We start from the raw sequence: 27,049 nt of genomic DNA, 5'->3' as shown, positions 1-27,049 counted from the left end.
AGTGGGATCAACAGGCCTCTTAACTTCCTTTTGACCATTTGAAATGTGACATCACCTCTACAAACAACATTTCTCTGTATGAAAAGAAACAGCATCTGGTCCAGAAAGGCTAAAGGTGCTGCTGATCCTTTAAAATACCTTATGGTCTAAAGAGGGCCTGATAAAATCTCTTAATGGTTCAGTTCTCCCTGAACTGAATATAAGCACACTGAGCAAGATCAGTGTGCTGATTTTCAGAGGTGTCACAGGCAGTAAAGACTAATACAGCTTTTCTCTCATTACTGTTCACAGCATCTGCCTCTACGAGAGGGAGAAGCCAAAGTCGAGGTGAGTGATGATGTTCTTTGAGAAGCCTCCTTTTTTCAGTTCAGCATAATTCAGGTGTGTTAAATAGACCTATTCTTGAGCTGGAATCCACCAGTTTAAGCGTAGAGCAGTCAGATGAGGTACATGGATCTGCACCACTTCAGATGTGAACCATTAATCTGGAGGCAGTTGTTTAAACAAGCTTGGTGTAAAAATTGACCTTAGTGAACGTCATGGTAGTTCAGACTGTGTCAGAAAGGAAGATATTCTTGGAACCCTGGATATTTGAGAACATAGTCTTCCATGTTGTCTGTTCACTACAGTAACCTTAGTCCATCCGTGCTCTGGGACCAGCCTCTGACATATTTACAGTAATTGCATTCATGCTTCTCCTACTGTGGTCTGTCTGGTAAACCATAAAGCCATACCCTGAAATAATCTCATGCTGATAGTAAAGAGATGGTGAGGAAATTGCAGACTTAGTGTAGTCTGTAGCCAGCTCACTGTAAAACTCTGCGTTGTTTAAATCATTCAGCTCTTCTAATAATTTATTAACAGTGTTGGGGAAAGAAGGATTATCTTGGTCTCCAAGAATGTAGTATCTGTTTCCAGTTGCTTGAAGAGGAAACTATAATGTCACTTTATTCAAGTTAATTTTAGCAGTGGGTATAAATCCCAGCATGGTCTTGCACAGTCCTCTTGGAGAGTTTCACATTCCCAGTGATTCTGCCTCAGATCGTCACAGTCTCTTCTAGCACACTACGTTCCTGAACTCCCAGCAGAACTAGGCCATGCATAATAAAGTAGACACCAGAGAATCCGGTCCAGCGTCTCATATTACTTCAGAAAATAATTCCAATTCATCATCTTCTCCACATGAATGCCAAGATACTATTTCTTTTCTAGTGCATGCACTGTCAGATTTCATCATGAGGGGCATGTATCACATGTTCTGGCTGACCACTTTGCTTGTGGGAGGCAAGTTTAAAGGCTTACCCCAGCCAAATCACATTAACTGTGTAGTTTCTTGTGCTGGACAGTAAAGGTCCAGTAAAAGTAAGGTAATAGCATTGAGTACCTGGTGAGATTGCTGGCTGAAAACTGGGCTGGTTACATTCAGTGAGCCGAAAGAGAAGTCAGTAAGTAGCAAGAGATGAATCATACAGCCCACTGTAGAGATGTCAGTTGTACCCAAGAAGTAGTAGGGAATTTGTGTATTTAGCAAACTTCTTTTGGCTCTCTAATTTTTTTGTTCAGAGGGAAAATAAAAATAATATTTGTGATGAATGGAAACATCAGTGTGATTGAGGACTGCATAATTAGACCTTCTGTATATCTGACAGTAGCAGCATTATTGACTTCATCAGAGGCCATAAATGTGTGAAATATAATTCCCTGAAATTTAAAGCAACAAAATTTGACCCCAAAACAAAAAGTCGCCCAAGCCCATTTGCTACCAATTTGCATGGGCTGTGAGTACTGCTCAGATTAAGCAGTCAGACAGCAAAGTGGAACACAGACAGCAAGAAGGAAGGAATTCACTTCAGCCTAAGGTTTCATTTCCAGCCCAGGGCACAAATGAATCTCTCTTCATATTCATGATCTGCTTTTTATCTTCCCAGAGAGTGAAATACGAGTCCGACTGCAGAGCGCGTCTCCCTCTGGCAGATGTAAGTTATTCCAGGGGTATTAGGGGTTAGGTAGACGGTGTTGCTGCTAGGGTTATGTCTTTTCCTGTTAAAAACATTAATTTGAGTCCCCTTTCTGGACAAGGAAGCATGCTGTGGGTTCGTGGTGCTCTTGCAAATATGTAAAATGGTACTTAGTCCCAGAAACATCCTCTAGAGCTTTGTCATTAAGTGGCCCCCCCAGAAAGTAACAACTTCATAGACATGCAGATAAATTCCACTGAATTATTTAGATCCAGAGCAAGATTACAGATCAATGAAACGCTGGCTTTTGGGTGACTCTGGACGCTTGCTTTTCCTGCTAGGGACGGAGTTGGATGATGTGAAACGTTTGCTGAAAGGAAGTCGATCTGCCAGCTGCAGCCCTACTCGGTCATCATCCGGTACCCTCCCGATACCAAAAAAGGCCGTGGTGGAGACAAAGATGGTCACTGAGAGCTCTCAGTCAGGTACTTGGCATTAGCAATGTTGCAGTCATTCCAAACCTCATTTGCCATAAAAAGTACTCAGTTGTTGAGAACATCCAGTTAAGAATACATGGTGTTCCTGTACAGAAAAAGGGTCAAAATGCTGAAAAACTGTCCAGGTATTGCTGTAACAAGAGCCATCTTGGGTATCTTTCTAGTGATTAGTCTAATTTCCAAATAAATGAGTCCATTCTTTCTGCCACCAGTTTCAATTCAGAGGTATTTCTAGCAGAGATAAGAGCTCTAAGCAAATGTGTCTGAGAGTGATTTGATCTCTTATCTCCAAGTGAGACAGAGATAGGACTGGAGACAACATTTCAGTGAGTGATTTATTAGCCATTCCCTTTCATAATAACTCATCAGGAACTGTATGAGAAGACAAGGGGGAATGGCTTCAAACTGAAAGAGGGAGGCTTTGATCAGATGTTACGAAGAAATTCTTTACTTTGAGAGTGGTGAGGCACTGGCACAGGTTGCCCAGAGAGGTTGTGGATGGCCCATCCCTGGAAGTGTTCCAGGCCAGAATGGATAAGACTTTCAACAACTTGGTCTAGTGCAAGGTGTTCCTACCTATAGCAGGAGGTTGGAACTAGATTATCTTTGAGGTCCCTTTAATCCCAAACCATTCTGTGATTCTATGATTCTGTGATTCTATAACTGAAGTGGTATTTAAAATACTACAACCTATTTTACTTATTTATACACCTCCCTCACAACAGGGCTTGAGGAAGTGGTATAGACATTGACTCCATTGTCTTCCATAAGTATCTAAAAACAATATCCGTCTCTGTCTTACTCAGAGCTCCAATCCTATCTAAAACAGAATTTTAGTCCAGTGCACTAGTTAACCAATCAGAGACATATGTGAGAAGCAAGTGCCATACATCCCCTGGCCTAGGGTGATTTATTAATGGAATGGCAGACTGGGGTGGTTTATTCTGGTACCATACCATCTATGAGCAATGAAATTTCTTCAAGGTGTTTCGTGAATGATCATGCTATTAGGTCAATCTATATTCAATTGGTTAAAGTTTGTAATCAGCTGACATTTGAGGTCAGTTATGCCATGCTAACCTGGAGTCATTGAGATGACTCTACAAGGGTAATTGAAATGTAAGTTGTTTGCCCTATAAACCTTCAGTGTATGCTAAGCCACGAGCCTGGCCTTGTTGAAAACCACTTCTGTCTGCTTGGTTTTTGCAGTGTCAGGGACATATGACACAACCATACTGAATACTGCCCTCCCTTCATACATGTGGTCCTCCACTCTGCCTGCTGGGTCTTCCCTTGGTGGATACCATAACAGCTCTTCCTTGATCAATGCCATGTCTCATTCTACAGGATCAGGTATGCTCCCTAGATTGCCCAGGTTTGAAGGATGGAACTATCCTGAAACTGGGTCAAAAGCAGGTTTTTTTGCACAGCACGAACTAAAATGATGAAATAATCAAAATGGTAAGGGATATGCTCGAATTTTCTCTGGTTTTCTGTAATTTGGTGCTCTCTGCTTCTACACTGAATCTATCTCAAAATCCTTCTTTATGAGATTTATTGTCCTGGCTCTCTGACTGTCATTAAATTTTGATGTCATCTTTATAAAAGAGGTCAAGCTCACATTCCCTAAAAAAACTAGTTTAGACTCAAACTTATATTGGATTATCCTGACCCATTGTAAGAATGGCTCATATACTAACAATATTATAAGTAAATTTTTTGTGTTCTTACACCTGGTGAGGCCTATTTCTAAATACCAGGGATTCTGCATTCCCCAGTTCGAGAGGAAAAACCACAAGAAGCTTTATGATGGAGTAGTATTTAAAGCTTTACTTTCTCTCACTGTCATATGATCTCTTCTTGTCTGAAGTAGGATTTTTTTGCCTTTGTCAGTTCAGTAAATGGTGGTTTATTGTCAAGATTTTTCCTCTGTGCAATTATTGTGCATTATCATTAGTTGCATTTCCAAGTTGACTCTTAATTTCTGGGACCATTGACCTTTGGGTGCTAGATTTATGATTTGAGAGGAGTAATAACATTTCACTTCCTCTTTCTGCAGTTTTTGGTGTTCCAAATAACCTGGCTCCCAGCAATCATACTCTGAATGCGGGCCTGAGCTCTTCCTCTACAGGTCAGATTTTTCTTCCCTTCACACTTTGACAGCACTGCATTTCTGGCACTGACAACTACAGTGCAATAATACCAATATACCAGTTTCTCTCCTATTCCTCATCTGAGTGTCAGCAGCTCTTTGCCCCACCTGCAGAAATGTCCATGCAGCCATGAGACCTCACAATGTAACTCGAGGTAATGTTTTAAAATGGTCACCATTATTGTCCTGAGCCAACAATGACAATACAGCAAGGTGAACTAAGTTAGAAAACATTTTGTTGTAAGGCCTCTGGTGCCTCCAGAAAGCTGGTGAAATTTGTTGGGAGAGGTCATTATTTTTGTGTCACTGGTTTTGTTTGGGTTTTAGCAGAATGCCACCTGTACTGCAAGACTCATATAATCCTCATTGCAATTATTTTCTTTGCAGTATTTGGAGTTCAAAACAATCTGTCTCCAACATCTTCCGCAACCCAGAATGCTACAACAACCTCTGCAAGTCAGCAACAAAGTAAGCCTGGAGAAAGTGTGAGGGTCACCAATGTGTGCTTCCTTCTCCCACCTTTTCAATACTGACTAGAAGGTTCATCTTGACAGAGGCCCCCCCATCACCTTCTTCTTGTGTGGCACAGTGTGGTATGAAGGGAGAGTGAGGAACATCTCTGCTGTGCATGTGCAGGAACAGCTCCCAGTGCTGATGCACTAGAAATTTGCTTGCTGGGGAAACCCTTGGTTGTTTGAGCTGTCCTAGGAACACTGAATGAGAAAAGATTTTTGAAATGTTTTGGTGTGTGTAGATCCCTTGTTATTCTTCATCTCTGTAATTGTTGAATTTCTTCTTTGCAGCATACGGGATGAAGAACACTTCTCAGAGCAACACCATGGCAAGCACTGGTGGGTCTGCCTCAGCAGGTGAGTCTGTCATTCACAGGTGTTTAGGCATGGCCTCGTACAAGCATATCATAAAAATGAGTTAGAGACTCAGTGAGTGACACTCAGGTGCATAACTTGTCACTAGCCAAGTTTCCTACCAGTACCTTTCTGAAAAGAAACAGTCAGAATCCAAGAATGAGCAAATGGTCTGGTCTGATTCAGTTCTCTACAATAATTTGTATTGTTTAATTCTGAGCTATTTCTGCTCAGCAGGCAGGAAGCTGGATAGAAGAAGACACATTTGAAATTTTACTTTATTTGAAGCCAAAACATTTGCAATGTTGCTCTTAAAAATAATTTTTCAGTTGTACCAGTTTCAGCTTCAACCATTCAAAAATGAAGGAGTTGACTTACACATGACCAGAATATGTTTTTTTAATGAGGAAAGCCCTTTGTCCTTGAACATTCAGGATTCATCCTTTACAGATCTTTTCTGCAATTCTGAGAGTTATAAATTACTCTTTTTTTTGTCTGTATGTAAAGAAAGCCAAGTTTGCCTTGTAATCCAAGGACTCCCAAAGACAAGGCTTAAAAATAGATGTAAAGACCACAGAAGTTATGATAACATTTCTAACAAATGTTTACTCCAGGTTCTGCTAGAGTAATGGAATGAGTTTCTCTGACTCCACAGGAAGTGTGCTTGAGGAGCAAAGAGCTCATTCAGCAAATCACTTCTACATATGATTGAATTCAGATGTTCCCCAGTTCTGCCAGCAGGGCCTCCCCTGCTAGTGAAATGCACAAAAGAAACCTAATGACATGCACAGCTCTCCTGTTACCTTTAGTGGCCAGCCTCTTACTGGGCTCTTTTTGTACTGGCAACCCCAATCACAATGTGACCACCTGTTTTTATGAACAAAAGTGATGTGGCTTGTAGTTACAGGCTCAATGGCCCACACTCATCTCCTCTCTACAATCTTTTACAAATATTGCAGGAGGAACTGTTGTGAGCTCCCAGGGAGACGACATTCTCCGCAAAGACTGCAAGTTCCTGCTGCTGGAGAAGGAGAAGGCACCTGCAAAGGAGATGGAGCTCTTGGTCATGACAAAGGACACTGGCAAAGTCTTTAGTGCTTCTAACTCTGGGCTTAGTGGAGGTAACATTCCTCTTTCAGGACGTGGTTATTTTGAGGGCAGAGAAATGGAGATTGATCATAAGGGAAGTTCAATGTTCAGGGCACTGCACCTAACTTGTACATCATACAAGAACCTCTGACAGGCAGGCAGCTTTTAACCATGCCAGCTGAAATCTGGGTCTGGCTTTTGCATTTGAACTTCCAGAGTGTGCCTTGGGATATTTCACAAAGCTCAGGAGCTTTGAGAGAAAAAAAACTTAGATCTGGTTTAGACAGGCAGAGCTATTGTGTCATCCCAAGAAAAATACTCCTTTACCAGTGAAAGAAGATTGGCCTGGTTTAACTTCTCGTGTAATGTTTCTAATTATATTTGGTTCCTGTTCAGGATCTTTTGGAGAAGACACCTTGAAGAAAGAGAAGCAGGGATTTTCCTCCTCTTATGCTACAGATACTGGCCTAAAATCAGATGCAAATGGTAAGAATTTGTTCTTGTGGAAATGCAACACAACTTTCTCCTTCTGCCTCCGTTACTACCTTTCCCTTTCAAGCCCATGCTCTAAATTTTGTCATGCACAGAAAGACTGATAAAACCTCTTTTACTGTTGTTAAAACAGGAGGGCTGAAATCCATGCCAAAACGGGACAAGGAAACTTATGCAGGTAAGTGATGCCACTCAGACTTTCATTGGAAGAAGCACCAAAGCACAATACACAAAAAAGCAATTGTTCTTGAGGGACATGAGTGGTCTCTGAGCAATGAATCAGAGGGAAGGAATGTACAGGAGGCTACCAGAGAAATTGGTACCAGTGATTTGATTGTAGATAAGTGGACAGTTGGGTTATTTTTGCATGACTAGAGAAAATCAGATAGCTGACAGTCCAGCTGCATCCTGCTACTGGGACAGATTTTTGGGGAAGGGAGGGCTCAGACAGACCATGCTGGCTATTGCTGTCATTTATGGCTCAGATCTGTACAAAAAATTTACCCCCATGTGATCATGTTTTCCAGCTGTTATTTTAAAATGCACCAAGTGTTTTTGTCTTCTGTTTGAATTCCCTTTGGAAATACTGTTCCCATCTTCCACAGGGACCACAGAGTGGCATAAAGATTTTTTCCATAGCCCTCTGTATAATGGATCAAGCCTTGATGTTCTTATTGTAAGAGATTCTTAACTCTGAAGAAAAGAAACTCTTCATTAACCAGGAGATTCTTCCTTCCCTCTTCCAGAAATACGAAGTGGTGATGCAGGAGGTGCAATTGGATCAGCACCATCCTGGTGTCCTTGTGGCTCCTGCTGTAGCTGGTGGAAATGGCTCCTGGGTTTGCTTCTAGCCTGGTTGTTTCTCCTTGGATTGCTTTTTGGACTCATTGCTCTGGGTAAGAAATAACTGAGGAAAAAAATGTTGAATGGTATAGAATGACAAAGGGTTTAAGCTGGGAACAAGCCCAAGCACCAGAGATACCAAGTCAGAGAATTGAGGGAAACATTCAGCTTGATGGTCACTTGCCACTGAGATACTACAAATGGACAGAAAGAAGGGATAAGGAATACAGTGTTTGTTGAGGAGTTATATAGTCTTGGGGTGCATAGGATAGGAGAGCTCCTGAGATCTGAGGTCTACTGCTCCAAGACTGACAGATTCCACAGCTGTCATTTAAATTCCAGATATCCCTTCTGGGAAAAAAAAGAAAAAAAGAATTCTGCAAAACTCAGGGTTGCTATGTTCCTGTCATAGCATGAGATATTTCAAGCATGCATATCTGGCAGCATGTTCCCTAGCATTTTCCTTTAACCTTCCAGCTGAAGAAGTGAGAAAGCTGAAATCTCGTGTGGAAGACCTGGAAAAAATCAATGGTGGCCTCCTGGCAATTAACCAAGGGAATTCAAAAATAGAAAAGGATGTTTCAAGAGTAGATTTTCTTCATGGTAACGCACTCTCCTCAACCTTCCCTTATGAAAATGAAGAGTCAGTCTGGCTGATGGTGAAGAGCAGACTGAATAAGGAAATAGAACGAGGTGAGCAGAGTCAAAAAATGAACCCATACCTTATTTCTCATGCACTTTTGTTAGCAAGGGAAAGGTGATTTACTTCTGTTTAGCACATGATGGAAAGAGATGAACAGCAGAGCAGCTAACATTCTCCCATCTTTAGATATTTCATGTATTTGTGAAAACAAATTTACTGAGGAAACCATACTGTGCTGCCTGTAGCCTGAAATCCAAATAGATGTATCCTTGTTCTTGAAAGAGTAGCTACTCTGCTGTATAATGAACTCTAACAGCCCCTTCACTTCCTCTTACAGGCTACTTCCGAGGGGAGAGAGGAGAACGTGGTGAGAAAGGTACAGCCATATAGTCCTTCTCTTCCCCTCTCCAATTCCTTGGCTCTGGCAATGCACAATTTTGTAGAAGACAAAATGAATGACATGGATGTCTCTTGATTAATTTTTTTTTTTTTTCACTTTTCTCAGGTGACATGGGAATACAAGGTCCCAAAGGTGAGTCTGGAGTTACCTGCTTTCTCAGATAGATTGGCAGCCTGTCATAGGACCTGGGTAGAAAATGGTTTTTTGTTAGTCCAGAATGTGGAGAAGCTGATGCCAGTTATCTGTTAGTTCAGATATTGTTGTGAAGGTTGGGGTTTTTCTCCTGTTTTCTGGTCAAAGAAAACAGAAGATCTCACTTTGAATTCAGAAGCTCCTTTCGCCTGGATGAAAGTCATTCCTGAAGCCAGGCTCTACCTGGTTTAATCACAGAGTGCTTCAGTGCCCAGAGGGTTTTGCATGGTGTGAATGATCCAATTATTTACATAAATACAAGGGAGACAATTGCTGAAACACTAGAACTTGTAAATATTCCAGGAACATAAACTTCTTTTTATGAGGGTGAGGGTTAGCCAAAGTGACAAAAAGAGAAAACTTATTCCCCACTGACTGTCTCTTTGTTTCTGTCTACAGGTGATCGAGGACTTCCTGGTGTCCCAGGTGGGCTATAGTTCAGTTCCTCTTTAAGGGAGGACATTTATTTACATTACTGTGGGCAAGAACAAATTCAGCATTTTCTTGCAAAATTCCTTGAACTTAGCTCAAGGTGGTTCGCTGAAGAGTCAATATTTAGCATAGATTAAGTCACTTGATTAATACCTTGGTGCTGAGCTACAGACACAGCTCAGAGACTTGGTTACAAGCAAAGCCTTGGCAAGAATTCCCCTTAGTTGAACATGCTGAATTTGTGAAGATTCTAGTCTAGCATTGAAAGAGTCCTACAGCTGCATTAATACTTGGTTCAGCTTTCCAGTGCTTTTATATGTATTGTGTTCTTCTAAAGAGATAAAGTACCCACCTTATGAGTAATATATTCTTTACTCCATAGAATTAATCTCTCCAGGCTTGAGATTTCCCTAAGTTGCATGTTATTGTTTTATGGTACATAGTCAAGAACTCTGAACACTTACTGTGTTTTCTTTCCAGGCATTCCTGGTCCAATTGGGCATGCAGGACCAGAAGGACCAAAAGGCCAGAAGGGAAGCATGGGTGAGCATCTCTGTCAGTGCTGTGAGTCACTCACAACTGACTGACACATGGCACAGGAGTACAGACACCTGGCTGGTGTGATCATTGCATTCCCACTGGAGCAAGCCATAGATCCTTTTGCCCAAGGCCTCCCTCCCACAGACACCTGGTGTTACAAGGCTTTTGTTTCCTGTAGGTGAGCCTGGCATGGAAGGTCCCATGGGACAAAGAGGTAGAGAAGGGATGCCAGGGCCTCGAGGGGAACCAGGACCACCTGGATTTGGAGAAAAAGGAGACAGAGGTAGGAACCAAGTGTCTTGTTGTTGGATAAGACAGAGAAGGACAAAAGCAAGAATTTGGTCCTGATTAATAGAACACCTCAGTGATAAAATTTGATTTCACTATTCAAATCCAGATTTCATATCTATACATTTCCCAGCACAGATTAATATGTCCTTAGGGATTTTTTTTTTGTCAGACTTATAATGGGTAAACAAGGATTGCTTTGGTTTCCCAGATGTTACAGTCAAGTCTGAGTCTGACAGAACCAAAATCACTTCACTATCAAGGTTATCTTCTTCCCTGTTATCCAGATCATCAAAGCTGGGGAATTGGTCTTGCTAAAGCCCAGAGAGCTCATATTCTTCTCTTGGAAAGTGCATATCTATTTGGGTGTTTTGAACTGATGAGCAGATTATTCATGACACTTACCAGAGAAAGAATAACAGTGGATGGAATAATGGAAAAATGGAACCATGGCTCTATTCTACCTTGTCTATTCATGCTCTTATTTTGCAGGTGCTATTGGTGAGCCAGGTCCTCCAGGGCCACCTGGACCCCCAGGTTCTACTGGCCTAAAAGGTAAATGTGAAAATGGAGAGAGAACACCTAACAGAGAGGTTAGGAGTAAATGGGCACTCCAGCTGTCCCATTTCACTTGTGTTGCTCTGCAGTAACCAGAAAAGTGAGCTAATGGTCTGAAGCACATATCCCAGCATCTCAGCTCAGATAGATGGCTTGGGTCTCTTTACTTCAGTGGAAAACATTTCCTCAATGTCACAAGGACTAAGTTTTCTAAATTTGTTGTCCTGGTTTTGAGGATGCCAGTAATGCAAATTCTTCTAGTGGCTGGGGAGCTTCCAATCCACTAAACACCTGTTGGGTTGTAGATGCTGTAGGGCAAACTGAAAGCAATTTGATCATTTGCTAATTGTGGTGTTACTAAAAGAAAATCCATGTTCCTTACAGGTCTGATGGGTTCTCCAGGCCCACAAGGTCCTCCAGGTGAGTGCTGTCTTACTTTGCTGTGGCATCTAGAGACTGGGGAGAACAAAAACAGAGTGACAGTTTCTCATAGTTTTTCTGCTTCAGTGATGCATAGTGGTGAGTGGGGTGAATGAAAACCCCTCATCTCATTTTTCTGCAGGTCCTCCTGGCCTACAAGGATTTAGAGGTGAAGCAGGACTCCCAGGTGCTAAAGGTAACTTTCTCTTCCTCTTGGCAATTAAAGCAGCATTAGCTGAGGTGCTTTTCTAGCACTGTTCTGAGCAGTAGATGTGATCTGGCCATGTCACATTTTGATTCTATGAGCAAAGAAAAGCATAAGATTGAAGAAAAGGGAGGCAAACCAAAACTTAGTCAGTGATTGCGAGCAAATATTGAGAAATGCAGGAGACACAGAGGTAATATAGCAGTCTAAGAGAGGGAAAACAGTTGTGTGGATGGAGCTGTGTTAAAGGAAAAGAATTTCCAGTTTGAGTTTGTCTGGTGACACGGAATCTGTATTTCCCTTGTGATTTTTCTTGATGCATTAAATGCCTTTCCCTCATGATTTGTTACTACCATTGTTTAATCATCCATATCTCTTTCAGGTGAAAAAGGAGCCAGTGGACCCCCTGGACCCAAAGGTACGTTGACCAATGGTATTCTTTTGTGGTTAATTTTCTTTAGATTCCTTTAGATATGGATACTGTCCATGGGTTTTATCTTATCCATCTTTGGCTTTTTCTTCTGTGCTCTTGTCAGAAAGCAGACTTTATGTTCTCTGATGGAAACATTTCACAACGAAGCAATCTCACAGAATTTGTCCCTTTTTTCTACCACAGGCGATCAGGGTGAGAAGGGTTCTCGTGGAATGACAGGTCAGTGGATTGAAATACTGGAGTAAAAGTCAACATAATAACAGCACAGCCCAGCCAATCCCAGTTAGCTTTCTGAAACACTATAAGGATGTTACTGATTATAGGAGTTTTATTTTTGCACCAAAATTATAAACAAATAGATCCCATTCTTGATTTCAGTAATCTTGGTAACAATCTTTTGTATTTAGCTTTAGGAAAATCCTCCCTCACATGCCCAATATTCACATCACTTGAACATTTCTAATGCCCAGAGACAGTTGTGAATCATGAGGCCTGAACATCCTGTCAATGCTGGTTTTCAGTTGCAAAGCAGCAAATGTTGCTGACAGAATTGTCCAAGAGTTGTTTGATTCATTTTCATACTATTTTGCTACAGGTGAACAAGGCTCAAGAGGAATACCTGGACCTCCAGGAGAGCCAGGGGCTAAAGGACCTGCAGGTGAGTACCAGAAAGCAGCTGTATTTATATGGGAGGCAATATCATTGCCACCCAGATTGTGTTTCTGTGAGCACAGACAAGGAAACAGTATGGCAGTGGAATCATGCTTGTTGTGATCCTAGGTCTTACCTTACCTTTAGACAGCTGTGATTAGTCTGTACACTCAGAAAAAATGTCCTACGGTTAAGTTTTGAATGAATGCTTCCTGGACCTTCAGTGATGGCAACCAAGGTTTCTTCCAGATACAATGTGATGAAAAACCACTCTTAGGGCTGGGGCTGTGCTCCGCTGTGGAGGAAGGCAGGATAACAGTGGTACTGTTTCAGAAGTCCCTGACAATCTCTTTCTTTGGACAGGACAAGCTGGTCGTGATGGACAGCCAGGTGAAAAAGGTAAGGGCTTCCTTTGAAGCAGAAGTGCAGGGACTTTCTGATTTGGTAGGAGTTGATTTGTAAAAAGGGTGGGAGAAAGATGGCAGCAAATTCATGTTCTGGGATCTTCTGTCTAAGAACTGTAAAGTCAAGCTGTAAACATGGAACTGAGACATATAATGGAGCAGGCTGTAAACTTGTGACAGAGTTACCTCTCTATAGAACTCTTCTGTCATTGATGTTCCCCTCCAGACACTGATGGTGGAGATGGCCACTTGGCTGTGAGAATACAATAGGTAGAAAGTGCTGCAGGACAGCCAAGCTTGAATGGATTGATAGATTGTATGTCAGTGACTTCTGTCTCTTTAATGGTGATTATATCCCTAGGTGAACCAGGTCTTATGGGAATGCCAGGTGCCAGAGGCCCTCCAGGACCCACTGGAGATGCTGGAGAACCAGGTAAAAGCATAGAGAGAACAAAAATGCTTTTTGCTCAGTCAGGAACACAGATGTATTTGTCAATTTCCAGTCTTAATTTGAATTTAAGTCTGGCAGAGGATCTCTGTATTCTTAAGGTGGTGATGAAAGGAAAATACATAGAGATTCTAGACCCTTTATGACCCCAAAATTGCCCACAGTGCAAACATCAGCTGCTATGAGCTGATTTACATACCAGTTGCTAGGCCAGTTTCCACTACTTTGAGAATTTTGTGCTATAATTTCACATAAATGCAATCTTTTTCTCCCTGTCTGTCCTTTTCCCATATGAAATTTTTTAGACATCTTAAGAGTTTTTGCCTTTTTCTGACAGGTCTTACAGGACCCCAAGGACCACCAGGTAGGCTTTTTCATATTCGAATGTATTAATGACACACTTTAATTTGAGTTCAAAAACCCTTTTAATCTTCCCTCTGTGGTGCTCAGGGTTCCCAAAGTGATATCCCAAGGCTTCCCCATCTCCTTTGGCTTTTGAGACAGGCTTTGTGCAAGATGTGTGAGTTTTGAGCAATGCAAGGCTTTTGAGTGTTGAAATTTTGCCTTTCCCCAAAACATAACATTTCAGTTCCCGATGCATCACTGAAAAGTCCTTCTAGTCAGCAGCAGAAACAGAAGGGAGAGGATGTGGCAATAGAGATATAAACAGAGGATGTGACATCTGTAAGCAGAGGTGGTTTGGGGGGGACAGTTCAACAGGGAATTCATCCAAGAGCCTTAGGACAGGTAGCAGTACCTACAAGATGCTACAGGTAAATTTGTGAAGCAGTGTCATCATCCAGGGAGCAGTGGGACCAGGGAAGCCCAAGGACAGAACCAGCTCAGTCTGCTCCTCCATTGGCTTATAAAGTCCTCAGAGACCTGCTTATAAAGGCTGAAAGCTGGGGTCTTGAGTAGGGAGCTCCTTCTGTAAACTCACAAGTGAAACAGCTGGGGTACCTGAAAAGCATACAGCAAACAATATTTGCACTAATTATTTTAAATTGTTTGTCTACCTCATATCAGGACTTCCAGGCAACCCCGGCCGACCAGGGGCTAAAGGTGAGTTTTGTTTCTTCCCTAATGCTCATTTTCTCTCTAAAGATTTCATTTTAGCAAGGATTAGCTGCTCCACTGACCAGTCCCTGGATCAACAGTGGCATCTAGTGGCTTTGGGAAGGGAAAGTTTGAGAAGCGCGGTAGGCAAAGCTTCCCTGAGCATACACGGAGGGCAGTGGGGACATCTGCTGAGGGACTTGGCATGGCAGCTCTCCTCTGAGCAAACCTCTGAAGCCCGGTTCTGCCCTGAGCATAAGATGCCTGGTGACTGCAGTGGAAGCTGTGTGCCTGCCTCAGATAAATCAAGCTATTGCCCGTGCTGGCAGATGTAGTGCTTGGAAAGCTGATCAGAGGGCTTCTCTGGATTAGCACAGCTCTCTTGCTTCCCTCCTGACCTTCTAGTGTTGTGACTTCTCAGACAAGAGATCAAGGGCAGAAAGAACAGAAACTACATGCTTAATAGTACAATGTTATTGAGCTTATTATAGCTTTTACCTGCTCCCCCAAAAAGAAGCTCAACTTTTATATCTTTATTTTCCTAGGAGAACCTGGAGCTCCAGGAAAAGTCATAAGTGCAGGTATGTAATGCTGTGAGGGGTCACACTTCTGATTTTGGAGGTTTTTCTCTGTGTTTTTTTTGTACCTCCTCAATTCATCTTGACTGTATGTCAGACTTGTACTGGGGCTCCCTGTGCTGGGAGAATGTATGTGCCATCAATGTGGTATTCCTTAAGCATAGATTTTTACACATTCACTGTGTAAATATAAGTGTAAAGATGTGTGAATATTAGTGTCTGTGTGCTAATCTATGTGTTTGTTTTTCAGAGGGTTCATCAACTATTACTCTGCCAGGCCCACCAGGGCCCCCAGGCCCCCCTGGCCCCACTGGTCCTCCAGGTGTTCCAGGTGAGTACTGATTAGTACAAAGTAGTGATAGATCAAATCCAGGAACTAGAATCAAGCTCTTTCACTGCTCAGGAAGGCAGGCTTGTGTCTCATCCCTTTCCCAGCACTGTTGCTGAAATTAGGTAGTGCTTGTTTTCCAGCCTCAGCTTTGCACTCAAGGCAGCAGAATTCCCACTCAAGCATCTGTAAATCTTTCTCACACACAAACACTGGCTGTGCATGAACTTCAGCCTCAGACTCCTCTGTCCAGTCATACACTGCCCTCCAGCATGCTGGTGTCAGGCAGCAGAGTTCCTGAGCCCTGATTCTCATGGCACTTTCTGCCTGGAGCTAGTCCTGGAGCTGATTTTGGCAGAGGCAGTCTCAGTTTGCAGTATGGAATGTGAGAGGAGGGTTAGGCCTTTTGCATTCCATTTCTTTTGTGGTCAGTGGCATTCTGGTTATTTCCCCAGTCCAAGAGGCACCAAGCATTTTAATTGCCACAGGATGGAAATTCAAGTAATATATGGGGCATTGATTAATTCATACCCCATAGCAATTCCATTTGTTTGTGTAGAAAATACATTTTTTCATAGTCTCAGTTCTTATAAAAGTCCTATTGATTATTTTCTGCTATTGTAAAATACAGCCAGTAAAATCTAATGAAATTTGGGTTTTTTCCTTTGAAACTAGGTCCCGTTGGACCAGCTGGTCTCCCTGGACAGCAAGGTACCGTTTTCCTTCAGCTTTGATTATGCTTCTTAAGAGAAAGGAATTCATTAGTTTTTCTTTGTTTCTAATTCTCTAAGCCCTTGGCTCATTCCCTCTCCCTTTTGTTCACAGATTTCTTCCTTTCAGTTCATTTTGTTGCACTATTTGGCTTAATTAATCTAGTAAAGAATTTTTATAATTTTTTGTTTTCCCAGGGGAAGAAGAAGGGTGGTAAGAGGGTGATAAGAGCCAGTGTAATGTGGATGCTGCAAATGTCTTTTTTTTAATGCTATTTTTCCTGAAGGCTGGTATTTCTAAGTCACTCCTCAAGTGCTGTTGCCTTTCTGTGATAGGGGATATAGTCCAGCTGGATACCTCCTGCCATTTTGAAAGGCAGGAGAACAAACTAGAGCCAAATTGGGATTAATGTCACTGTGAAAGCACTGCCAGTTGGGCAGACATCTCTTAGAAAGGGCCTGAAGAGAGCTGACCCCTAAGAACCTTTCTTAGCTGGTTTTCTCTGATCCTGTTAGAGCAAACTGGGCATAATTTCCACACTTGAATGCAATGTCCCTCAGATCTGGGGACTGAGTTCATGCTCCCAGTTCTCATAAGAACAGTCTGAACCTCTTGTCAGAGTAGGTACAAAATGTCACCCTGTCTCAGTTACATAACTCCCTTTCTCTGTTTCTTTTTTTTTCCCCTGGAAAAAGGTCCACGGGGTGAGAAAGGATCCCCAGGTGAAGCTGTGATAGAAACCATCAGAACAGAAGTCTCATCATTAGCATCTCAAAGTAAGTGGCCCTGCCTTTCCACTCCTTTGCCTGGAGATGTGTCAGAGCTTCAAGGCCTGCTCACAGCCACCAGGAGATGCCCCTAACTCTTTCTTCTCAATGTGACGTGGGGCAAGTATGTGTGTGTGGTGGTGTGTCTGCAATGCCAGCTACCTCTTCTTTACTCCTCATCTGTGCATCCTAAAGTCCTTTCAAAAAGAGGCAAAGGGCATCAGGCCCACATCACAGAGAGGGAAGCTGAGGAATGGTGGCTGATGAGCAGCCACTAACAGGGGAGATACAGAGCTGAGAGCTTCCAGCCACTGAGTTCACACAGGGCAGTTCCCTGTGCAATATGAGCATGGAGCTGTCTGTAAGATGAGAACCAGTGTGAAAAGGCATGTTAGTCTAAGCAACAGAAATAATCTCTCTTCAAATTAAAGGATGAATTCACACAAGAGCAAATAAATTTTAAGATTTAAAAAAATGTAACATTTTGTAAAAATTTTAAAATTTTAGGATGAAAATAAGTGGAGCTGAACAGAATGGTTTAGCAACATCCCAAGAAAAGCACTTGCTCTGTGCAACACTGTTTTGCATTACACAGAGATGTGTGATGCACTTAGAGTTGCTATTCCTAGGATCTGGGACCTCTGCAAGTTTGCAGCAAGGTAGAAGAGGAGATAAAATTATAAATGATCCTTGCCTGATCACCATCTGAATGGGGCCATGTAGATTCAGACCAGCTTCAGTACTGGATCACAGCATCACTGAACTTTGTGCCTCAGCTTGGAGGTGAGGGTACCTCACACAGTACAATCAAGATAACACAGTGCAGCTGCTTGATAAATAATGTCTGTGTTGTGTTCTCCTCCCAAAATTTCTCTTCTCTTATAAAGAATCTTTCCTCTCCTTGAAGTTCTCTCCCTCCTTTTTTAGCCTTTGGTCCTTTGCTCTTTCTCTCAACAACCGTTACTCTCCTCCCTGTTTCTAGTATCCTACTCTGAGCTGTATTTTGCTTCATGTCCTAACCAAGCACATCTCTCCTCTCCCTCCTCTGCTTCATCTTGGTCTTAGGTCACCCAGGTCCCATCTTAGTCCAGCTTTGATTGTAAGAGCTTCTAACAGCAATATATTGACAGTTTCCATAGCAGCAGTCTCTCCATAGCAACAATTTCCCTTGTTTGCGTTTTTCTTTTGCACAGTGCTGGGAGATGTACAAGGACGAGCAGGACCACCAGGTCCCCCTGGACCACCAGGTGGGTAACATATGGAGCTCATCCCCTAAGCAAGGAATGCTGACACAACATGGCATGTTTCTGAGCCATGCAGTTTGCTGTGTGAATGTTCCCTAATACCCCTGTTTCATTTGTCATCAGGTGAATCTGTGCAAGGACCCCCTGGACCTCGTGGTCCCCCAGGTAAGAGCTTGTTCCTCTGAAACCCAGCTGGAAAGTGGGAAGTTTTTCCCCAAGGCCTAGGGCTGGAAGCAGAATGTCACATAGTGGGTTTCTACCAACACAATTTCACTGCAGCAAGATGCTGCCCAACAAAGAACATTTGCTTTTGCAGCAGGTTCTAGCCAGAGTATTAATTAGTAAAAGCCATACCTTTTGGGAAGACACTCAAAGTTTTCAAGCTGCCAAAGGAAGTAACTGCATTCAATTCCATATTTACTTCTTACTTGTCCAACCTTAACTTTCAGCTGCAGTCACATGGGGAGGTTCTTATCATGAGGAACATATCCCCATGCCCCATCCTGTAACACAGCCAGAACAGAGAAGGTGTGGGAGGACATGTGACAGGACTAGAACCCCATTCCTTGTTCTCTGCTCAGTAGGAGAAGGGAGCAGCTTAGGTGTGTGATGGGATAGGCATCCAGTACCACAAAGAAAGGAGTTTATCTGTCCTTTTCTGCTGTGGTGGCAAATGATAGTGAAAAGTAACTACAGGGATAGATCTAGGAAGGATGTGAAGGAAACAGTGATAAGGGCCTACACTGGGAAATAATCAAGCTAAGGCCGTGGCTGGAGATGTAGCAGCTCTTACATTCATTTACTTACACTGCTGAGGCTGATCCTTCCTGAAGCCTTTCTGTGTTCCTTTTATCTAGGAGAAGGATTGCCAGGACCTCCAGGCCCACCAGGGAGACCAGGATCATCCATGTCCACCTCAGGTAGTTCTTGCCACTCATTCTGTCATCTGGTCCTGGGAATGTTCTGTTGGATGTCATGAAGAAATCTTTGTTTGAATTGCAGAAGCATTCTTCACAGGCCCACCAGGTCCACCAGGACCACCAGGCCCGAAGGGAGACCAAGGTGGGTATATCATGCTGCCTTACCAAAGTGCTAGAGGGATCTTAGCACCTGAGACTGAAAAGAAGAAAGGGGTTAGGAGCAGAAACTCCTGTATTTCCCTGTCCGTAAGAAAGCTAGCACAGTTGTCACTAAGTAGGACTCCTGTCTGCTGTAAAACAAGTCAGTCGTTGTCAAAGAAATTTATTATCCTCCAGGACTGGTGTCAAGGCAGTCTCACTCTATTCAGATCCCAATTTTGCAAGCCCATTATAATCAAGAACATTCAGAACTTCAACTTTGCCATTGAAGGGGACAGCCTTTTTGCAGAATGCACTGTGGACTAACTCAGTTCAAGGGGGTGGCCTGTGAAGTGTAGCTCAACTATCAGGTGGCAGGAAAATGTGCTCCCTTTACCCATTTCTCCCCTACAAATTGAAGGCCAAGATGATATGCTGCAGTGTGGGCTGGGATGCTGCTGATGAGAATAAAGCAAATCCTAACCCTGTTCCTGTGCTTCCCTGTTCACAGGTGAACGAGGCCCACGGGGATTCACAGGTAAGGAAATATCAGTGGGTTTCAGGGTAGCTTGCCTGGGTGTACGAGTGCTCCTTCATTTCTGTGTCTCATGCAGGAGAACCGGGTGATCCTGGCCTTTCAGCATTCTCCTCCCACGGTTAGTCTGTGCCCCCTTTCCTCCTTTGAATTCATTGTCCCTGGGCTGAAATCAGGCCAAAATCCTGCTCTATTCTTTCTAACTTAATTTTACTGGAGCCAGGCTTTTGGCTACATACTTTCTTCCTGTCAATCTGACTCTCTTTCTGCAACTGGCAGGTGAAAGAGTCACCATACAGGGACCCCCAGGCCCACCTGGCCCACCTGGACCAAAAGGTGAAGTTAAAAATCTTCTTTCTTTTTTTTTTTGGGGTGGCCTCACACATCCAAGCATGGTTGAGACTTAAGGATGGAACAACCTAGTCCTTTGGGAGCTAGAGCTGTGCTCCACCCTGCCTTTTCAGGCAAAGCAGGACCAGAGCAATAGATTTGCTGTGAGCCCAAGGCACTTGACCAGGTCACAGAAGGCTCAGGAAAGCTGCCATAGCATCATACTTATGCTCTTTCCCAACAAGCTGGCGTTTCAAGACACTCATTGCAAGGGCTGGGTAGTTGCTTCTCTAACAACATGGAGCTCAGCTGTTTCACTGACCAAGTATGCAACATGCAGTCACACCCATTACAAGTGTCTGTCTCCCTCACTCTTTTCCAGGTGATGCAGGTGTCCCAGGTGCACCTGGCATCCCAGGAGCATCTCGAGGTAAGAGGCCAGACCATCATTGCTCTGATATTAAGAAGGAATGCTAATATCTGTGGAGGCTTTGAAAAAGCTCCTTTGACTTTTGCCAGTGTGGGTGCCAACCTTATGCTGATGGGATTTCTGTTCAAAACCCCTTTTTTGCACAGCTTGCCTTAAATCAGAAAATTTAAGAATTTTCCAACTTATTGGGAATCCTTTAAGCCAGAGTTTTGCTTCTGTGGGGACAGATCCTTGAACTGGTGCTTCCCAGGCTGACTGGGATTGGGAGCAGGAGGGCAGTGATGTTAGACTAATGAGCTTGAGCTCTATGATCTCCATCTGTATTCTGCACAGCACTGCACTCTAGTGCACAAACCCACCAAGTCTGCCTGCACAAAACCAGCAATGTCTCTGGACTCAGCCCTGCACAGGCTGAATTATAAAAATGCTGAATTAATTGAGGACATTATACTGCCAAATACACCATGCTCAGACTGTGTTTAAAGATGCAGGGGGAGCCCCTCCATATTCAATTTCCAAAGGTCTTTCCAGGCCTGTGGGAAGGGCTTAATGCAAGTACATTTCATTATCACTTGGTCTAATGCAACTGTGCCAAAAACACTCCTTCTCCTTACAATGCTTTCTCTAGGTGGATCCAGACAAATTCAGGGACCCCCAGGACCTCCTGGGCCACCTGGTCCTCCTGGCCCAAGTGGAGGTTCATCTCAAGAGATTCAGCAGTATGTCACTGACTACCTGAAGAGTGAGTATAATGAGATTTTTGCTGTGGGTCAGCAATTTCATGCCTATTTCTCTTTTGTTCCCTAGGGCCTTGTCTTTCTTCTATTAGAAACAACAGCCCTGCTACTCCGGGCCTATTTCTGCTGAATACTGTGAACTGCTGTTGTCCACTGTGGCCTCTGTAGAACTGTCCTTCTGTTGTCCTATTCTTTGTCAGAGGAAGAGGATCTGGTAATTGTGCATATGGTCAGTCTTCCCTCTTAGTGATGTGGTCATATCTTGGGCTTTCTACATAGGTGACAATGTCAGACATTATTTCACTGGTGCCCAAGGCCCACCAGGCCCTCCAGGCCCACCTGGACTCATCACCACTGCAGATGGGATGACCTTGGATTATGCAGAGCTGGCTACCCGTGTCATGAGCTATATGACAAGTAAGCACCATGTTGGTAAACTCTGTACTGAGTCATGCCCTCAGCTGAGCTTGTGCAGCACCTACGAGGTGAGAACCAGAGGAGAAACAAATCTTTAAATAGCACCCCAACCAGGTTATTCATCTTCAGCAGTCTAGGCCCAGGACTCTACACAGCTGAGGTGTCCTCTGAGCCTTGTCATTTTTTCATGGTTAGATTAACTAGCAGTTGCTGCTGCTTGAAAAGTCTTATATTAAACATTTGCTGTTAGACTCTTTGACACCCCAAAGACCCCAAACAGAGATGGCTTTATTTAGAATATGTGTTCTCAAGTATTTGGGGGTTGTCTTGTGTGCTTGGGGACCTCCTAAAGTAGATGAAGTCCCCAGAGCTTTTGGAAGTAGCCTGAAATCTCAACCAGAAATTCACAGACTACACAGCTATGTGTGATGACCAGGAGATGACCAGAATGTGTGAGATAGCAACTGTTTCATAGTTGGGGGCATGAGAAGGCCATTCTACCAGTTAATTAATTTATCTGTCCTTTGTTCCTTCCTGACCTCCCGCTCACTTTCTGTCTCATACTGGCTAATGTAAAACCTTTTCATTCCCACAGGCTCTTCAGGTCGCTATGAGTCATTTTCTAGCTCAGTATCCACTACATCCATTTTGTACCAAGAACTTCTGGACTTGCTGCAAAGTAAGTGACCCTCAAGGGAAACATGGGATTGAGGGTAAAGCATCCTGGAGATCTCCTTTTCCCTTCCAGTCTCCACTCTGCAACTGGAGTCACCTGCAGCTGCTTCAGTGTGTTGTACTTTCCAGCTCCCCACTCTCAGTGTTCCCCCCACAGCCTTGCTATGTTGTTGTTCTTAAGGTGAAGGGGATCCCCAACTCTGTGTTCTTTTCTATACACACTGTTACTGTGGGCTAACAGGTAAATCTCCAGGTTGTCATTTGGCTGTCCCTGAAGGTAATGATTTTGCTGGCCAGCACTGTGCTCCAAATGGCTCCAAAGTGTCACAAAGCTCAGCATGGTCTTTCCCAGCTGAGCTGCTTTTCATTCCCTTTACCCAAGAAGTTGGCCAGGGTGTCCTGAAAAGAACAGACCACAGGGAGGTCTCTTAAGCCATCCAAATTCTCATCCGCCACATACCCTTACTATAGGAGGTTCTCAGCCTTGTCACAAATGTTTCTGGGACCACATACAGGACAATTCACTCAGAAAAGAGAGAGGAAAGGAGCTTTGCATCCATAGGTTTTGATGATTTCCTTGGTGGAGGGGGCTCAGCTCACAGGCTGGGAACTCCTCACACTTGGTGTCTGTGCAGCAGCTGGACAGCCTGAAAAGATGTTTTTTTCATTTCTAGGAGAAGAAATTCGCCAGTATCTCATTGGACCTCGGGGCCCACCGGGACCTCCTGGGCCAGGGGGAGATGGAATGTCTCTGTCACTGGATTATGATGAGCTGACCAGGAGGTTTATCAGCTACTTGTCAAGTAATGGTTTTATTAGTGTGTGTTTCCCTCTGTTCCTTTGGGAGCCGAGCAAAAAGCTCATGCTGTCAAGTCAGTAGAAATTATTCCAGTGCTAATTGTGTGAATCCCTGTGTACAGAGACCTCCTCACAGGGACTGTAAGAGACTTGGAAGAGAACAAAGATACCCTGTAGCTAAGATACCACTGACAGACTAATGAATCCTTTCTTTGTTAAAAATTGAGCTTAGGAACAAAATTTGATCTTAGCCATCTTATCAGTCCCATCAACACCTTTAAGTGCCTTTCTAACCTTTATCTCTGTGGTCAGGATATATTTCTCTGTGGAAGAGTTGGTCTGTCCAGGGGTGTCCCCATCATGTAACGGGTTCATGAGGTGCAGAGCTTTTGCCAGGAACAGAAGCCCTTGCCTGCCTGTCTGTAGGTGTCCTTGGGATTGTCAGGGCAAAGTCACAAGTCCAGAACAAGGTTTGAGCTCTGGCTCCTGGCACAGCCTGCTGATGGGGACACTGCACTCTGCAGGAGCCCCTCCTGCATTGCCTGTGAACAAGCCCTGCAGCCTGTCTGCTCACACTGTAACAGCCTGTTTTGATAATGTGTATCTCTTGGATTTTGCAGGTTCTGGGATGAGCATTGGACTGCCTGGACCACCTGGGCCTCCAGGGTCACCTGGCATATCTTACAGTGACCTGACAGCGTACCTGCGAAGTAAGCCAACTTCTTCACTCCCCTGCCATGGGGCTCCATGTGACCCCAGGACCTTTTTCACAGCCTTAGTCACAGAATTTCCCTTTTGGCCTATCATCACAAATAACCCTCTGATGGTCCTTTGTCCTTAGCAGCACTGCAGGCCTCTGCTGGCACCTGCACACCCCACAGGGGGCTGCAGCTGGATCACCATGCTCCTGTGAGGAGCAGCAGCAGTGGGGCTGTCTTGGCGGGCATGAAGGAGCCCTTTGTTGTGTCCAAACTCTGCAACATAAAGGCATAATTTCTTATGCCTCTTTAAAAGTATATTTTAAAAATAGGGACTTTACTCTCTTTGGAATCACCTGACTGTCCAATATGACATATACATGCAGGAAGTGAGGTACACCAAGAAAGCTACACCAGGAAGTACTAGAGAGAAAAAAACCCTTCCACTTGGCTGTATCTGGTATAACTTGTATTGTCAAGAAACATTCATTAGTATTGGGGTTGTTTGGGTGACTTCTTTTCTTCCCTTGTGTCTTACAGACTCTGAATTCAGTGGTGTTGTTGGGCCCCCTGGTCCTGCAGGCCCCCCAGGACCTCCAGGGATCCCTGGATCACCAGGCACCTCTCTGGAGGACATCTCTGCTTACCTTCAAAGTAAAGCACTTATGTTTCTCACAGCTGGCAGGGTGATTCTGTTTTTAGATGCAGGGGGGACTTGAGGCTGAGATTTAGCTTAGATTTAGCAGGGATGTGACTGCCCCTGGAAACAAAGTCACTGTATTAAGAAAAAAATTTGTCAGTGTTGTCTGTAAAGGGATGGAAATTGGGGTTGGAGCTTTTAAACTTTCAAGATCATGACAGATATGTGAAATTTCCTTATCCTCTCACTGATGAAAAATAATTCTTTCTCTCTCTCAAGATGTTGGATACTCTTCCCTTTCTGGAGTCCGGGGCCCACCTGGCCCTCCTGGCCCTCCAGGACCACCAGGTTTCTCTGGAACTGGCCTCCTGTCCTATGCTGACATCACCAACAGCGATGAGTTCAGGAGTGAGCTGATCCAGTACCTGAAGAGTAAGGGAACACCATCCATCTTTCCTGCACACATCCCAAGACATGCTTCACCTGGTGTAGGTGACTGGCTCTGCCACAGCTGAGACATTCCTGTAGGAGCCTTCCCTCTACAGCCAGGCCTACAGAAGCGTGCTGCACCCTGTAGGCTTCTCTCCTCTCAGTCCAACTGCCAGCTAAAGCCTGTGTTGTGAGACAACAGGGACAAGCACTGGGTAGTTGCAGTTGGCCTGTGCTGAACATGGGTCCCTAGGAAGGTCACCAGCAGAGTTTTACCATGGGAAAAGCATTTTATTTGGTAAACATCTGCCGAAGAGCCATGGATAATGGAAGGCAGCACTGAGCTAGCTGTGAAGCACCAATGGTCTGAGCTCATGCTGGCAAGCCGTCCAGGACAGGCTTTCAAAAACACCTCAGTTTTGGCAGACTGGTCACAGAATGGCTCTTCTGGCAGAGGTGCTGAAATTGGTCTGAGGAGTGCAGCCTTCTGCAAAATCATTGGGCAAGTTCCTAAGGTTGGGTACACAAAACTGTGGGAGAGATAGGAAAGAGGCAGTCTTGCCATCTGTGAAGTTCAAGGTTGACATGTGACTGCTGCCTGAGAAATGGCACTGGATGAGGGTCACTGATGGTTGGTGAGACAGAACTTCACACTCCAGGCTTCAGGTGGTATCTCTATCAAGCCCAGCGTCCCCCCTTGTATTTTGTAGGTGATGAAGTTCGAAGCTACATCTCAGGACCCCCTGGGCCCCCAGGACCACCAGGACCTAAAGGAGACAGTGGCTTTGTGTCTGGGTCTATGTCTTCATCATACCAAGGGTTACGAGCTTCTGAGCACTTGCATGGAGGCTCCCTTGGTGCTGAGGGCTCCCACGGGGACTCAGTGGGCACAGGCAGCTCATATGGCAGCTCCATGAGCAGCAGATCCTCTTACCACGCCTCAGTGGGCAGCGATGGCGCTTACGATGCCGCCATGGGCACTGCTGGGTCTTTTGATGGGCTGCTGACAGAGGAGGAATCACACAGATCATCAGCAGGGTCGAGCAGATCCTACAGCAACTCCTTCACTGGTTCCCTGGATTACAACGAGCTGGCGCTCCGTGTGTCAGAGAGCCTGCAGAGTGAGTGCAGTGCCTGCTCATCCTGACCCTCCCTATCCCCGCCTACACCTCCACACCCACTGTGCCTGGTCATGGTGTTCCCTTCCCTCTCCTTCCTGCTGCCTACACCTCTCCCTTACACCTTCTGCCTCAGCATGCAGCCACAGTTCTCCCAGAGCTCCTTTCAAATGACGTCTTTAATTCCACAGGCCGAGGTATTCTCCAGGACCTGATGTCTTACACAGCACAGGGACCTGCAGGTCCCCCAGGCCCTCCTGGTCCCCCTGGCATCAGCAAGGTCTTTGCAGCCTATGGCAATGTCACCGCAGACCTAATGGACTTCTTCAGAAGTAAGTGACATTTTGGTTTGGCATTTCTGGCTCATGTATGTTAGATCTCCCCAACCTCTCACAGACCTACTGATCTTCTCACCTTTGCACACTGCAAAAGTCAAGGTGCAGAGTTGAAGGTGGATGGTCTTTCCATCTCCTTCCTTACTTGCTGGGGAGGTGCAGTCTTATCATTAGGAAGGACATCAGTTTTTCCCACTCTTGGTAGGAAACTCATCCCAAACCCTGAAGGCCTCTGTGCTTACAAGCTCTGTGGCCCATTTTAACATGGCTGGGCTGGTACACGTACAGAAACATGAGCCAGCTGCTCACTCTGCTCTCAGATTCCCTACACTGAGCATGGGCCAGCTCCAGCCCTAGTGACAGCCAGGACACAAATGAAGGAGAGAGTGACACAGCAGTGCTGGTAAAATGACACCACAGCCTGTCCTTGGGACTTTGTTGGGACCAAAACCCTGTTTAGAAACCTTGCTGTCAGTCTAATCCCATCTAACCAAGAGAAATGTCCTTCTAGTGTGACTCACAGCTTCTCTGGGTGGGCAGTGGTTTCTCCCATTCATTCACTCTCTCCTTCATTTCCCTCTCCAGCACATGGTGCCATCCAGGGGCCACCTGGTGAAAAGGGAGAGAGAGGTTATCGTGGACCCAAAGGTAAGG

General features: G+C 44.4%; 1 protein-coding gene across 1 annotated transcript in view; it reads left to right on the top strand.

Moving 5' to 3' along the window:
- COL17A1 (collagen type XVII alpha 1 chain) overlaps positions 1–27,049 on the top strand; it is a 33,270-nt gene that overhangs the window by 4,440 nt on the left and 1,781 nt on the right. Inside the window, exons 6-54 of the mRNA XM_066555178.1 lie at positions 292–327; positions 1,929–1,976; positions 2,300–2,443; positions 3,665–3,808; positions 4,515–4,586; positions 4,995–5,063; positions 5,411–5,476; positions 6,433–6,594; positions 6,959–7,048; positions 7,188–7,232; positions 7,801–7,950; positions 8,375–8,590; positions 8,878–8,916; positions 9,046–9,072; positions 9,532–9,558; positions 10,045–10,107; positions 10,283–10,387; positions 10,885–10,947; positions 11,335–11,370; positions 11,513–11,566; positions 11,958–11,993; positions 12,192–12,227; positions 12,604–12,666; positions 13,023–13,058; positions 13,425–13,496; positions 13,849–13,875; positions 14,538–14,573; positions 15,113–15,148; positions 15,396–15,476; positions 16,149–16,184; positions 16,880–16,960; positions 18,145–18,198; positions 18,319–18,360; positions 19,059–19,115; positions 19,198–19,257; positions 19,765–19,791; positions 19,868–19,909; positions 20,068–20,124; positions 20,501–20,548; positions 21,177–21,290; positions 21,565–21,702; positions 22,298–22,381; positions 23,052–23,180; positions 23,796–23,885; positions 24,414–24,527; positions 24,793–24,945; positions 25,653–26,063; positions 26,252–26,392; positions 26,981–27,043. Of these exons, the coding sequence (XP_066411275.1) occupies positions 292–327; positions 1,929–1,976; positions 2,300–2,443; positions 3,665–3,808; positions 4,515–4,586; positions 4,995–5,063; positions 5,411–5,476; positions 6,433–6,594; positions 6,959–7,048; positions 7,188–7,232; positions 7,801–7,950; positions 8,375–8,590; positions 8,878–8,916; positions 9,046–9,072; positions 9,532–9,558; positions 10,045–10,107; positions 10,283–10,387; positions 10,885–10,947; positions 11,335–11,370; positions 11,513–11,566; positions 11,958–11,993; positions 12,192–12,227; positions 12,604–12,666; positions 13,023–13,058; positions 13,425–13,496; positions 13,849–13,875; positions 14,538–14,573; positions 15,113–15,148; positions 15,396–15,476; positions 16,149–16,184; positions 16,880–16,960; positions 18,145–18,198; positions 18,319–18,360; positions 19,059–19,115; positions 19,198–19,257; positions 19,765–19,791; positions 19,868–19,909; positions 20,068–20,124; positions 20,501–20,548; positions 21,177–21,290; positions 21,565–21,702; positions 22,298–22,381; positions 23,052–23,180; positions 23,796–23,885; positions 24,414–24,527; positions 24,793–24,945; positions 25,653–26,063; positions 26,252–26,392; positions 26,981–27,043 (4,020 nt within the window). The remainder of the gene's footprint in view (positions 1–291; positions 328–1,928; positions 1,977–2,299; positions 2,444–3,664; positions 3,809–4,514; positions 4,587–4,994; positions 5,064–5,410; positions 5,477–6,432; positions 6,595–6,958; positions 7,049–7,187; positions 7,233–7,800; positions 7,951–8,374; positions 8,591–8,877; positions 8,917–9,045; positions 9,073–9,531; positions 9,559–10,044; positions 10,108–10,282; positions 10,388–10,884; positions 10,948–11,334; positions 11,371–11,512; positions 11,567–11,957; positions 11,994–12,191; positions 12,228–12,603; positions 12,667–13,022; positions 13,059–13,424; positions 13,497–13,848; positions 13,876–14,537; positions 14,574–15,112; positions 15,149–15,395; positions 15,477–16,148; positions 16,185–16,879; positions 16,961–18,144; positions 18,199–18,318; positions 18,361–19,058; positions 19,116–19,197; positions 19,258–19,764; positions 19,792–19,867; positions 19,910–20,067; positions 20,125–20,500; positions 20,549–21,176; positions 21,291–21,564; positions 21,703–22,297; positions 22,382–23,051; positions 23,181–23,795; positions 23,886–24,413; positions 24,528–24,792; positions 24,946–25,652; positions 26,064–26,251; positions 26,393–26,980; positions 27,044–27,049) is intronic.

The sequence above is a fragment of the Molothrus aeneus genome, chromosome 8, assembly GCF_037042795.1.
Source record: "Molothrus aeneus isolate 106 chromosome 8, BPBGC_Maene_1.0, whole genome shotgun sequence".
Taxonomy (NCBI): Eukaryota; Metazoa; Chordata; class Aves; order Passeriformes; family Icteridae; genus Molothrus; species Molothrus aeneus.
Note: the sequence above shows the minus strand (reverse complement) of the source record. Positions and strands in the feature narration are given on the sequence as shown.